This window comes from Tarenaya hassleriana, unplaced genomic scaffold, assembly GCF_000463585.1.
Source record: "Tarenaya hassleriana unplaced genomic scaffold, ASM46358v1 Cleome9, whole genome shotgun sequence".
In the NCBI taxonomy this organism is placed as follows: domain Eukaryota; kingdom Viridiplantae; phylum Streptophyta; class Magnoliopsida; order Brassicales; family Cleomaceae; genus Tarenaya; species Tarenaya hassleriana.
Window position 1 is genome coordinate 1,410,701 of NW_010971389.1, and position 14,799 is coordinate 1,425,499.

The window sequence follows — 14,799 nt, forward strand, 5'->3', positions numbered from 1 at the left end:
TTAGCTAAAGAAAAGTTGATGTAAATCTTCCACGAGATTGCAGCATCATAGCCAAAAGTGTCCTAACGTTTGCGTTGTATTTGTATGTGTATATATATATATATATATATATATATATATATATATATATGTACACTATAATATTATTTTATGTGTAATATATGGTCTTTTACGTGTTTTAATATCGCATGAATACACATTAATTTCCTAATTTTTTTTGTTGATTAGATGAGAAAAATATTGATGTGGCACACTAAAAATTGATACGTTGTAATATCCATCTTTAAGCGTAATATCTATTAAAAATTTGATATATTAATATTGTTCAATATATCAACATGACTATTTCAAATTCAGAGTAACTGCAGTTTCCTTTTTTGGGCTTTTAAAATTTAAATTCTCGTTCAATGGGCTTTTTATACTTCGTTGAATTACAAAAAAAAAAAAAGTAATTTTGCAATTTATTTGCAGCATAACATGGACTATTTCAGAAAATCAATCCTCACCGTCGATCGTTAGATTCGATCTCAAGTCTCAACCATAGATTTGACTAATTCATCTCAACCGTTCGTTCGTATTCTTCGATCTCAACTATTGATTGTACAAATTCATCTCAGCCGTCTAGTGGTATCAATCGACTAACAACCGTTAATTATACAAACTCATCTCCATCGTCTATTTGTATAAATCGATCAAAACCGTCAAAAAGCAATATTAGATTTCAACCGTCCGATTTTACGAAACGATCTCAACTTATGATTATGTAAATTCATCTGCACTGTCGAATATAAAATATGACCACAACCGTCTGATACAGAGATACAATCCACACCGTCGATCTTTTGAATCAATCGCAACCGTACATTTCACAAACTCATCTCAACCGTCTAATTGTATTGATCAATCTTAACCTTTGATTGTATAACCGTTGATTATACAAACTCATCTCAACCGTCCATTCGTACAATTCGATCTCAACCGTTCGAAAGAAATATTAGTTTTCGTCCGATTTTGAGAGATGATCTCAACCGTCGAAAATAAAATTTCGTCTCAGTCGTCCAATACAAAATACAAATCTCACCGTCGATCTTTAGATTCAATCTCGACCATTGTTTCTATAAACTCATCTCAACTGTTTATCAATAGTTAAATATACCATATCATCTCAACCGTTCATTTTTATTAATCGATCTCAACTGTCTAAAGAAGGATTATATTTCAACCGTCCGATTTTTCAAAACGATCTCAACCGTCGATTTGGAAATTCATCTCAGCCAAAGATGATCACAACTATCTGATCTAAACCGTCGATTTTTAGATGTGTGATAACCGATCTTTAGATTCCGGTCATTGATTATATAAACTCATCTCAACCGTCATTAATTAAGATTTTTTTGCGGAAATTTGAATTTAAATTTAGTCAGCTAAAAAATTTCAAAACAAAACGGTAATAATTTTTTTTGTTAAGGAAAACGGTAATAATATTACATTTAAATCTTCTTTATTTTCAAATCAAATTATCTTCATCATTTTCGCCTTTTACCAGTTTTTTTTTTTTTTGAAAATAAGAAATCAAGAGAGTTTTGTCTCAATCATCATTGGCTTCTTAAAAAAAGATTGGAAGGAAATAAAATGTAAAGGATTGTGCATTTTAAATAAAGACAAGAAGAGGATAAAATAGTTCTAGAGGATATTAGACACCCATTTTTCGGAGTGTGTTTATATATAAATAAAAACAAAATTTTAATTAGGAGTGTAAATTTATAAAAACAAAAAAAGGTGTTTAATTAGGACTAATGACAATAATAATAATAATAATAATAATCAAATGAAAGACCAATTAACGAAGACGAAGGAGATGCAGTGAGGTTCTTCGTCGTCGTTCAACACTTTCCATGCAACGGCCTTCTCGTACGTAACCGGTCTTCCCATGCTCGACATGCATATCCCTCCTTGTAAACACATGAATCCCTATTCCCAATTTCAACACAATTTTTTTTAAAAAAAACTTTATTACATATCATATTATATTATATATGTCTCATTATCCCTTTATGGACCGACATGTCTACGTACGTACCTGTTGCATGACCTGAGGAAACTCAGAGCACAACGTCTTCCTCCCACTGTCGTCAAAGATCTTCTCCAAAGTTATATCTTGAAGCGCCACCAGCGTCGTCTCGAGCATATCTAAACCGGCTTGGTTTGCGAACGTGAATACCGGTAAGGCCTGCTTAATTAAACCGGCTCATTTCGGTTAGAAGCGAACATGAGAAAATCTTCCGACATTAACCCTAGGCTATACATTGCGTGTGTCGCAAGTAACTTGATTTTGTTTGTGTACCTTCAAGGAGCAGCACATGATAGCGTCGGTGTGATTCCACAAAGACTTGAGAATATCAGTCCCTTGAGTTTTCAAGAGCTCTACACCGAGGTAGCATCTGAGTTACATTGAAAATATAAGTATCGATTCATATTCATGATTATACATTATAGGTTTAACTTTATTGAACTGCATAATTATGTGAAATCTCTATAAGCAACTGTATTGAACTGCGGAATTATGTGAATTCTCGAAGGGGACCGACCTGTAAGACTGGCAAATCCAGCGGGAGAGGGTGAGAGCCTCGGGGGAAGCTGGAGGAGCGGGGAGTCCCAAATGGGAAGGAGATAGCGCGAGGGCTACACGTTGAACCGACGCTATCACGCTTCTCACGTATTGTCTCGCCATCGAGGCGATACTATCTTGCAGATGCACCTCAAAGGCGAGCTGAAATGCGATTGTCATAACCGACTTTGTGCTTCCCCTAGTCCCACAAGAATCTCCGGCCCCTCTGTTTCCCGGCCCTCCCACCTCTAGAGCCGAGGCTAGGTCTAATGTTCGGTTTGGACTCGATCCCTCCTGTCAGTTAACAGTTGATCACTTTAGGGTTTAGACAAAGATAGATTACTCGATCAAAATCGATCTAGGAAACATATATACCGATTTAGAATCTACTGGAATGATTCGGAAGCCTGAAGGAATTATTGGCGCATCGTCTGAGAAAGAGGCGTCGATAGGGGCGAATATTAGCTCGGCGCAGGTTCCAATAGCGTTCTCGTCGACTCCATTGCACATCTGAATCGTCCGACAAGAAAAATATTAATGAATCATGCAGTTATATTTAGGCGAAATCGTCGAGAGGAAGAGGACTTACTTGCAGGAGGAAAATATCAGCGGGCATGATCATATCATCTTGGTAATGCCCCAACCCTTCGAGCTTTATGACTTCCATGAACTGTTTCGGACAAGAAACCGGGGAAAAGGTTACAGATCAAATGTTTTCACAGTACAGATATTGGATGTGATCGATGTCCTTTTGGAAAACTTGCCTCTTCGTTCTCGATGGTTTGAGCGAGAGGGAGAATCACTTGACCACCGAAGCTCCCGGGACGAGGGATCGGTATGCTGCAAGGCCCTGCTCTAATGGCTGCCGCAGAATACACGTCGATGCTATTGTCAGCCCATTCTTGCCTGTGTTCTCTCAAGAACCTGAGGAGTATCGCCGGAGGAACGTTCTAAACCCAAGAAAGATTATCGTTAATCGAGATTCAGCCCGTCGGTCCAAAACTATGACCAAGAATCACCAGTTTTAATGTTGCAGATCGAAATTCTGTACCTGTAACAACATGGAAGCTTTGGCACATAAAACAGCGTTAGGCATAGATTGGAAACCGCCATTGGAGAAGGGGAGATTAGAGCTCATCATCTTTCCGGGCGAAGAGTTCACAAGAACGGTCACATCATCGATCCCATCGCTCTCTATCATCGACCATCCCTCATCGCTGAATCCATTCACTGCTTCATTGAATCCCCTATTCATACGCCAAAAAAAAAAAGGTCAGATGCTTCAAGCCATATATAGATGGATACACAATCATTCAATGCAGAAAAAACTTACTTGCTGAGTCTTTGGCTGAGTGCTCTCAGAGCTGCAGGTCTTCTTCCCCATCCGGTAACGTTAGGCTGAGAAATTTCTTGAGAGATTTGCCTCAAATACCGAAGAGCCTACGTAGAAAAAAAAAGGCGAGCGATTGTTATGTATGGTTCTTCGATGTTTATGGATCGAAAAACCGATGAATTGATTCCGGAAAATCTTACGGCCATTGTAGTTCTTTGAGCAAGCAATGCTGATGACTCGTAAAGAGATCGCAGAACTTCAGGCACACTCCATGGCTGTAAGGAAATTCATGTTCAGTGTCCGGTAGATGAAAGATTGGATACCAAAGGAAAAAAGTGCGAATCAGATCATACCTCAAGATCCAAATGATCGACGACGTGAAGAATGGAACCACCTCCTTCGCAAGGCCTAATGAGATACCCACTGGGCAAAATCTCTGCCCTTACGAAGTGTGGAGATGGTGGCATACTTGGACCGTTCTGTGTATTATTCAACGACCTTTCGCATATCTATAACAAAAGAAAATTCACAATCGATCATCAAAATCATCAAGAAAACGAAGTATTGTTCGTGTAGGTACGGAATCTGATAATCGTTTCCTGTACCACAAGGCTCCCATCCTCCATGACAGAAGTGTAACGCATCATCCAGAAGTCTCGAGCTGGTGCTAACGTTGTCGGAGCGTAAAGCTGTCATAACAAAACAAACATGATGCAAACTTTGCGATCGGGTTCTTGAACTCGTTGAAGCTAAAATATCTAGGTTTCGATACAAAATATATGCGTGTATATACGTATACGTATATCACCTGCATGTAGATGAGTTCGATGGTTCCACCATTGGCGGTGGAGAGAACGTTAATGATATCGAGAGATCTGCAGTCTCGTAACCACGAAGGTCGATCTTTAAGGATCTCGGCAACCTGTTTCAGTTTCATGAGAAATGTCTTAAAATTTATCTGTCTGTCTGAATCATTGCAGAGAACTTGAAGTAGAGGAAAATTAATCAAAGGAGCTTACCCTCGTTGGATCGAGTCCTACAAGGCCGCAAGCACGGGCTGCGATTCCCGAGCATCCGTGAGAAATAGCAACGATTCCTATGGAATCCGGACCAGGCTGCAGTATTGTTGAATCATACAAATGGAAAATGGTTAAGCTAAGATTATAATATAAAGGTGCATTAATTATAATGCATGGTTACAAAACATTTGAATTGTTATATAATATGCATATAACCTTCATCCCAGGCATTTGGACCCACTCCACGGCGGTCCCTGTGGCCTTCGAAAGAAACTCTGTTAATGTCTCCTCTGCAATGGACAACAGCCTGAAAGAACCAGAAAGATCGATCATTTCGACCCAAAACCCAAAAAAAATAAAATGAACTGATTAGATCTTTTCGTGACGGACCCTGCAGGGCTGGCGTCTCGTGGTGGATGCTGAGGCGTAAGGTGGTGCTGACCGCTCGTGACCACCGACTCACAGCTCGTGTCCGTGGTGGCTAAATTCGCCTGCACAAGAACCAAGCTCATCAGAATCTCGCACATGGGTATAAGGGTATTCTTGTCATTGCGTACAAGATTTAACCTGCTAGGTTAACTCTTATAACGTTACTTGTTATAAGGGTATTCTTGTCATTATGTGTAGGAATTAACCTATGGTTCCAATCGTATTTTCTCTGTACAATACATTGGTTAATATAATATGCAGAATATATGATAAGAACCCTAGGCTAAACCTGATACAAAATGACAAAAATACCCTTACAAAGCAGAGATTTTAGGTCAGAGGAATACGTTTTGGGTGTGTTGGCGGAAATAGCTGTTCTCGTAGACGAGCTGAGAGACTTGCTTCTGCAAACGGTCGTTCTCTTCCATCAGAAGTTTATTCATCGCCGTTAGTTTCCTGTTCACCGCTTGAAGACGCGACGCCTCTTTCCGCTGTTTCTCCCTGCACCTGTGAACCAGAAGAAAACACAATCCAAAACAGCATCAGTAAACATATTTCTCCCAAAGTTTTGATCTGCCTGTCCAGAAAGGACAGCCAAGCACTCGAGTTTTTAGCTAAGGCAGGTGCCCTAATCTCAGAGAGCTTTAAGATTCATTGGTTTGATCCCTTAACCGAAATCGGAAAACATTCAAACCAACCCTTAAGGGTTCAGAATCTAAGCTCAAACAATGCAGCTAAAGGTGCCCAAATCTGAGAGCAGGTTTCTTGGGTCACAAGAAATGAAGAGAAGGTTGATATTGTTTACCTTCGGTTCTGAAACCAGACTTTGATCTGCTTAGGTTCGATGTTGGAGAGAATCGGACACTCACGGATGAGCTGTTGGCGTCGCATAGAGCTCGGCTTAGGACAGTCGTTGTAGAGTCTCTCGAGAGCTTCGACTTGCTCCGGTGTGTATCTGACGTATTTCCCGTTGTCCATGCTGTTGCTTCCACCGCCCATCTTCCTTCTAACATATATGTGAATATATACACCGGCATCAGATTCATAACAAGTGTGATTAGTTATCCGTCAGATCCGATCAGGAAATGACGATGTTTGATACCGAAGATTCAACCAAAGACCATACATACAGTAGTGGTTACTTGATCGATTCTTTGTTGAGATTTTTTAACTGGTTTTTCGATGAACTTGGCTTCCAAGGTTGAAAGATCCAGCTATTGATCTTCAAAACCCACCAAAGATTTCGAACTTTTTGTTCGAGAAAGGTGGGTTTTCTTTTTCACGTATTGTGAACGAAGAACATGTCAAAATTTGTAATCACCGTGGGCAACCAAGCTGTTTTGCAGTAAATTTCATATCTTCTTCCTAATAATAATTGAGATCTAATCAACTAACTTAAATTAACCCTTTAATTCCACATAATTAATTAAACATCTCGAGATTAGTCTTTGGCACTGGAAGATTAAGAGAGAGAGAGAGAGCCATATTTGCTAAGTGAAGAAGAAGGAGGAGGGTGATGCTCAAGTTCATGAGAATTATATGATGATCAAAGATAAGTTTCTAGACTCGTAATTTTTTTTTGAACTTTTTTCATAAAGAAAAAGAGAGATGGAATGAATAGAGATACCGCTGTTCTTCAAGACCCTCGATACCCAGAAGACCGGATTTATTCTCTCTTTGGTAGTAGAATCTTATGAGATACCTAGAAGCCCATCTGCCATCTCTCTCTCTCTCTCTCTCCACAGAAAACCCACTCTGTCTTCTTCTTCTTCTTCTTCTTCTTCTTCTTCTTCTTCTTCTTCTTCTTCTTCTTCTTCTTCTTCTTCTTGTTTCTCTCTCTAAGATTAACGATGGAGATCCCTTGGACAAAACCTCTGAAACATGATAAAGTGGAAAGAAAGAGAACAACTTTGGATTCAAACAGAGTTCTGCAACTCTCTCTCTCTCCCTCTCCCTCTCCCTCTCCCTCTCTAGTAGATAGACAGATAGATGGACAAAGTGAAGGGTCAAGATTTCTGAAACATGTATATATGTGCACAAGAGTTTGTGTATTAGTGGGAGAGAGAGAGAGAGGCTCCGTCAATTTGCGGTTTATTTTTTTTTTTTTAAAAAAAAGATAATTATATTTTTTGGGTAATTAATTTCGAATCAGAAATAGAATTGTGTCCTGTAAAAAAAAATATGAGATGACAAGTGTGTCGGGATGCGTTGAAAAGGATGGGAGTGAGAACCCTTCATACCAGACAACACTATATCCCTCACTTTGGTCTTTTTATTCCCCCTAAATATATTTATTTATTCCTGCTCCTTTTTCTGCCACTTTGTCTGGCCTTTCTTTCACACACTCACGAAATGATGAAAACCATAATATATATATATGCCTATGCGAGACTCTGATTCAACAAGATTCTTTCAACTCCACTCTTAGGTATCTACCGAGATTTCCACGATCACTTCTTATTAAAGATTCGAATATATTTCCCATAAAAAAAAATATACGCGTATGCGTGTTTATATATATATAGACACACACACACACACATTATATATATATATATATATGCATGTACATAAGGTACGGGCATATTTACATTATAGTGAGTAGAGCGGAAGTCCTCAACTATTTAGAATATATATTTGTTTTGTTAAATTTTATATGATTGTTTATTGGATCAACTTATATATATATATATATATATATATATATATATATATATCCACGTTGTCTTTTTCGTAATGTCCATTGTTTTGAAGTTCGATTCTATATTATATCATTTTTCCAGTTTCCCTAATTTATTTCCTTTGATTTTAAACAAATAGATGTACATTGCATTAATGTGGTTGGTCATTGTACGTACAAGTAGCAAGTAGATAAGTATTAACATATAAATTTACAAAGAAAATGCGCTTATGTACATACAATTTTGTGGTGCGTGTTGAATTATAAAATCGAAGTATGTGATCCCGTTTCCATATATTTTTGTGAACAAGTAGTGAATATATAGTTCCCAAAAAAATTCATATAAAAGTAAATTTTGGTAGTTGAAGAAAGGACAGAATGATGAAAAAAGCTGCATGCGTCCTTGGTTTCTTGTAACGCAAATAAAATTCCATGTAGTCATCATCATCATTATATTTATCCTAGTCATTTTTTAATATATTGTTTTGAATTTCATAAATAATATGATGATTGTTAGATATGCATATGTTGTTTATATATATATATATATATATATATATATATATATATATATATGTCGAGTGAGACTTGCATGCAGAATTTGTCTACAACATTGTCCCCCCCCCCCCTCTAAGGACAATATCCATGCCCATGCATGATATTGCCACGTACTCTGTAATTATCCAAAACAAAATATTCCTTTCTTTGCATCATAACATAAAGCAAGTACCAAAACAAAATATTCCTTTCAACCCATTTTTTAAAATTAAAAATAACTTATAACCAATTCTTTATAATCTCAATAAAAACATAAAATTGAAAACAGAAAAATGAAGAAATAGATCGAGAAGCTTGGAACAAGTTTTCTCTTATTTGCATAAAATGATTTGAAGACATACAAAATAAAATATATCATACATTGGCATTCATCAGCCAAGGTGGAGATTAACGCACAATATTCACTAATATTATAACTAACGAGATGGAAATGATAAAATTTTGATTTTGGAGGCATATAATTGAATACAATTATATAGTTAAATAAATCGGTATAAACGAACCATATTTAATAAATATATTATTTACATGTCAAAAATCATACTATGCATGTGTTTGCCTGATTTATATATGGAATGTTGGAAGTCGAACTTGCCTCGGAGGAGGAGGATATATAAAGCTTATTTTATTGCTGCTTTAAGCAACAAGCTGAGGATAAAATCAGTGTTCTGTCTCCTAACTAAACAAAAATATTTTGTTTCAGATTAATTAGAAAATGTAATTGAAGTTTATAGATGAACTCTTATATTATAACTTCTGCAATTATATATACACCATCATAGTAGTACCACCTTGCAAATCTCTAATTAAAATTAATATGAATAATTAAGTCTGATTATGCATGACATATGTTATATATGTCTGCTTGGATGTGTCTATATTTGTGACACCATAATCATATCTGTAATTTTGTTTTTGGTAACCGAATGTACAAAACCAAGACCTATACTAATCTTTATATTTGTAATTTTCTTTTCACCTATTTATAATAAGTACTTTAATATTTTGCGATGCGATATCACATGTGATTACATGTATGTCAACGGTGCCAACGGGCCAATATTAGCTTTCTGTCGATCAAAGAAATTAACAAAACGGATATCGACTTTTAGTTATGTTATTATTCTATTTTTCACAATTATCATAATATTATTATTATTATTATAACTGGAAAATAAAAAGAATCACTTTAAGAAAAGCTTGTAGAAAGGAAAAGATAAGAGGCCAATCTAATTATGAGTGCATAAATATAAGTATAAAGCAAGCAAAGTCTGAAGCTTCCATTAATAATTGATGATAAGTGGGATCGTATATTATTTATTTTTCTTTTATTTTATATTTTCTATGGCCATCGAGTCTTTGCTTTTTTTTTTTGTTGTTTTAAATGAGCATTAAAGTAGTCGGTTATATTATTTTATAAATAACTAAATCAATATGCTTTGTATCAAACATTTCAAATGTTATACAAACAAAACATAGATCATAGTGGATCAAAATAATACATTTAGAGATGAAATTTAAAATTTTAATGCTTTTAAATTAATTACAACTATTTTTATCCGTTTCTATTTATAATTTTAAGTGTTTTTATGTATTTTAATCTGTCTTTTATGAAAACGTTTTTTAATGATGTAATATATATTGCTAATAGTATATCACCAATAAACTATTACATAATAATAATAATATTATTTTTTTATTATGATAGCATATTCATCATGATTGATGAAGACCATTTTATTTACTAGAAACTTTCGATAGTGTACGAATTATATGTGTGTAATAAGCAAAGGTGAAAACAATAACATAATTACCCATAAAATGTAACTTTTTGTGGGGAGAATAAAAACAAAAATAACCAAACAAGAGTAAATTGAAAGGCTTCACCTCAAAACAAAAGAAAAGGAAATCAACTTTATTTTGTTCTTTTGGTATCATTTTGTTTTCAACATTAAGGCAAAGAGTCAATGCAAAATCGATCCAACTACCCATTTATTTATATTTTATTTTGAAATAACAAAAATAGTGAAAAATTCAAATTAGAAAAGACAGAGGAAAAAAAATAAAGGGTGTTATTGTTGAAACCACTTAGGGGAAAATCTGATAAAGACCGTAATAATGGCAGACCGAATTAGGTGGGTTGACTCTTCAACGAATCCAATGTTAGATTAAGATGATTCATTAATATATATATTAAGTCTAATTAAATGTGGAATTTTAACTTCCATTTATAAAATTTTGCAAATTAAATCTGTGTTTCAACTAATTTCCGGATGAGAAAAACCAAAAAAAAATTGTTAATATTCTAAAGTGTGAATAAATATCCATCTATCTAAAATATATATATAAAAAAATCATATATTTATTCATTTATCTATTTTAACCTCAATTTTAAAATTTATAATAGCATATAACTATCATAGCAATATTTTATATTGAGTAAAATTAAATAAATTAATAGAAATTGTAAATTTTGTAGATATTTTTAAATTTAAAATTTTATTGATATCTATGGATAATTAAGATTTTAATCCATGTTGTCTAAAAATTAAGTATTTTTATTTTCCTAATTAATAATAAATATGGAATATGATGTATAATATGATCAATATTCAAAAATAAACATTCTTGATAAACATTGTAAGTGTCTTCGTTTCCTGTACATTAATTGTATATTCAGATGAACAATGGGGAATGATTAAAGATGCAATTTTCGAATATGTGGCAAAGTTCTTTTGTTAGCAAACTAATTTTTTTCTTTCAAATTACACATGATTCATATCGATCGTTATTATACAAAAAGATGCATATATCACAAATTGAACTTATCCCCAATCAAACATGGCTTATATTATATAAAAACATTACATTTTTATATTTTTAAAAATTATATTTTTGAAGTGGTAATAATGTTCTCAATTAAATACATATTTATCTGATTATATCCTCTAATTTCCAATTAAATATATCTATGCAATTTGATCAACGACATCAAATGAAATGTACAGATGTAATGGATCTAAATATAACGTATATAATAGTCGATTGAATACAATTTTTTTTTAAAATTAAATTGATTAAATTTAAATTGGTTCAAATGAATAAATGAAACTCAAATACGATATAAAAATCAAATGTATTTTATTTTTCAAATCTGAGAGGAACTTAATATTTCGTTCATGGATATTGTAATCGTCCTCTCGAACACGGAAACGCGTATATATGTGTGCATGTGGGTTATATATAAGCACATATATATACACGCCAATTAATGGGATATCATGGGTCATGCATTCTAGAAATAATTTCACACATTGGAAAAATGGGGTTGACTTCACCATTTAGTGAAGTCATATCATACATGAACCTATGAAACGTATGATTTGACCGTCGTTTTATACTTTCACACATTGATGCTTATACTACAATATACATCTTGTATTAATTTATACTATGGAAACCATTAGAATATGTTAACTGCTTGGTAATTTTATGGACTTAATTTAATTAGAATATGTTAGCGATCCCCAGTGTATTAAAACGTAAACATATTTAATACGACTACAGAAATCGTTATATTGAAAAATCGAGATGAACCAATATTTCGAAAATTGGATATCAAACCAATAAGGAAAAAGAAAAAAAGAAAATGAACGTTGTATCAAAACTTTAATAACGAGGGAATTGAATTTGGATTGAATCAAATACATATGAATATCGTATTATATGTTAATTATTAATAAAGTAATATAAACAAAATAATGCTTTTTAACAAAAAAAAATACAATGCGAAATATATTTATAAAAAAAAAAAACATGTGAAATAGTAAGAGGGAGAGGCGTAGGCATGCGCATGACGACAAAAGAGAGGGGAGATGGGGTCCACACGTGTGGCCCCGCACGCGTGAGCACTTTCCTTTTACAACGTGCTTCTTATCGCCCACTTAGGTGTCTTCCATTTAATTTTAATTTATCTATTTATTCCAACATCATAATAATATTATAAAACTAAAACAATAAAGAAAAAAAATAAAAACAAGATAACAGCTTTATTTTCTATATTAATATATATTTTTCTCACATTACGTTTATCTTATAATGGCTAAAATTCAATTTTTGTTTTTTCAGACAATAAATTTTTATAGTTTTTTGGAGAATATCTTTAGTATAAAGTCCAAAGACAAAAGATCGTTGATTTTTTAAATTCAAGTTTCAGAAAATATTTCTAAATTATGTTTTCTAAGCTGAGATGATTCAAGATGTTAAAAATATGACGGTTTACTGGATGTTTAGAATCTACGAGAGATTATATATAAAAATAATATATTTTTTGCGTATTGTAATCCAATATTAATATTAATATGAAGATACCGTAATTACATTTTTAAGAGATAATTTGAGCAATGGTAAATTCTCAGACTAGTCTAATTACTCGCCGTTTATATTATATTTTCATAATTTGAATTATTTATTTCAAGGACTATGAATTAGAAATTAATTAACCATTATAAGTAAGATGGTTCCAATTATTTTTTATATTAATATATATTACACAATATTAAAATTGCCAATGAAACTGTAAAAACATGCGAATTTTTATGAGTTTACACAATAAATCTAAAAGTGAAAGATAACTCAGAACAAAACCGAGGAAAGTGGGATGTATTGTTCATGTTTCCTGACAAGAACACAAGCGCGTGGGGATACGCGCCAGCGAGAGGGTCCACGTGTCAAGAGTACACGTGTCCCTTCCATCTTTCGGCGTAACGACGAAGCTGTTAAACACCACCAGACATTCCTCCCTCTCGAACACCACGCCGTCTGTTTTTACCGTCACCGTAACGGATTAGTTAACGGTGACGTCAAGTCCCGTACGCTTCTGTTGTTTATGTCCCCTCTTGCCTTCCAAATGTGGTAAGTTGTCACATCGTTCATCGCATCGCAATTTATTTCTATATTTTATTTTACAACATATGGTTTTTATTTTTATAAATTCAAGGAAAATTTTCCCAACATATTGAATGTCACGATTACATTAAAGATATAGTATAAATTAATATTAAATTGAATATCCCGAAAAATAAATATCGAATTCACACAGTCCCACACACTAGATATAAAAATGACAAATTATATTTTCCTACAACAGTAAAGAGTTTTATAAAATATTATTTTAATATTTGATATAATCAAGATGAATATTCACCAATTACCACCCTCTGCGACTTCGTAAAATGTAGATCACAATAAATTTAACAAGTATAACAAAATTATATATATATATATATATAATTCAATTAATTTAGTGAAACTAGTCAACATAAAATATATCTCATTGACTCAGTATAATTAAAATTCAAATAAAACAATAAACATATGAAAATATGATTTCTTTCTAAATGGATTAAAATCACTGTCTGTTTGAATATTTTGCTAATATATGGATAAAGATAATATTTTTCTAAAGGAAAAGCACATGAGAAACCTTAAAGTTAAAAAATGTCCACGATGAAAATAATTTTAAAAACATTAGTGAAAAATAAAATAAAATAAAAGTAAAAAGTAAAAGTAAAACACCACGCCAAAGATCTCAAAGATTGGTTGTGGTGGGCCGACAGCGAAGTGGTGGGACCCAGTAATCGGCGAAGATCCAGCCTATTGGGCCCACAACTTCGGCCCAGTAGCGAAACTAATTTTATTTTTTGTTTTTAATTCATTAGTGGGTGAATTATTTGTTATTTATTTATTCAATCAAATGTTTAGTGAGAATATTCGGCGGCCGCACTTTAATGCTGAACCAAATCTCTTTATGCTTATTTTACAGAGTGGAATTTTCAATATTATAATTTATATAAAACTATGATGTTGATATCATTTAGACGTTCCAAAAAGATTTCTAATAGATTATTGAGAAGTTGGGATTATTATTAAGATTTTTCATAATCACATTCTTTGTGTTGAAATAGGAAAATAAATATGTGATTGAAGGAAATATTGATTTTAAGATATGATTAGAAATAATAATGGACATAATATTATATCAAATATTGTGTATCGATCTTATTTATTTCTATTTCCTTTTTATTTGTCTCATAGTTTTCCTATAAATATGTGAGTCATTTTCATTGTAATTCAACAACAAGAAGAAGAGATGTAGCAATAAAAGTAATTC

At 33.2% G+C, this 14,799-nt stretch overlaps 1 protein-coding gene across 2 annotated transcripts; it reads right to left on the reverse strand.

The window, feature by feature from the left end:
• Positions 1 to 1,656: 1,656 nt before the first annotated feature.
• LOC104803755 (homeobox-leucine zipper protein ATHB-8) lies at positions 1,657 to 7,397 on the reverse strand. Of its 2 annotated transcripts, none has more exons than XM_010527801.2 (19): positions 7,017 to 7,397; positions 6,195 to 6,392; positions 5,737 to 5,896; positions 5,351 to 5,451; positions 5,177 to 5,267; positions 4,961 to 5,056; positions 4,750 to 4,863; positions 4,547 to 4,630; positions 4,295 to 4,450; positions 4,142 to 4,216; positions 3,942 to 4,048; positions 3,660 to 3,855; positions 3,373 to 3,558; positions 3,198 to 3,278; positions 2,984 to 3,118; positions 2,589 to 2,902; positions 2,345 to 2,441; positions 2,081 to 2,230; positions 1,657 to 1,971 (listed from the first exon to the last, which is right to left on the reverse strand). In XM_010527801.2, the coding sequence occupies exons 2-19, from the start codon at positions 6,386 to 6,388 to the stop codon at positions 1,825 to 1,827; spliced, it is 2,484 nt and encodes an 827-aa protein (XP_010526103.1). In that variant the 5' UTR covers positions 6,389 to 6,392; positions 7,017 to 7,397; the 3' UTR covers positions 1,657 to 1,824. The 2 variants fall into 2 exon arrangements, with proteins under 2 accessions (XP_010526103.1, XP_010526102.1); XM_010527800.2 differs by having other exon boundaries at positions 1,658 to 1,971; positions 6,195 to 6,395.
• Between the last annotated feature and the right edge of the window lie 7,402 nt (positions 7,398 to 14,799).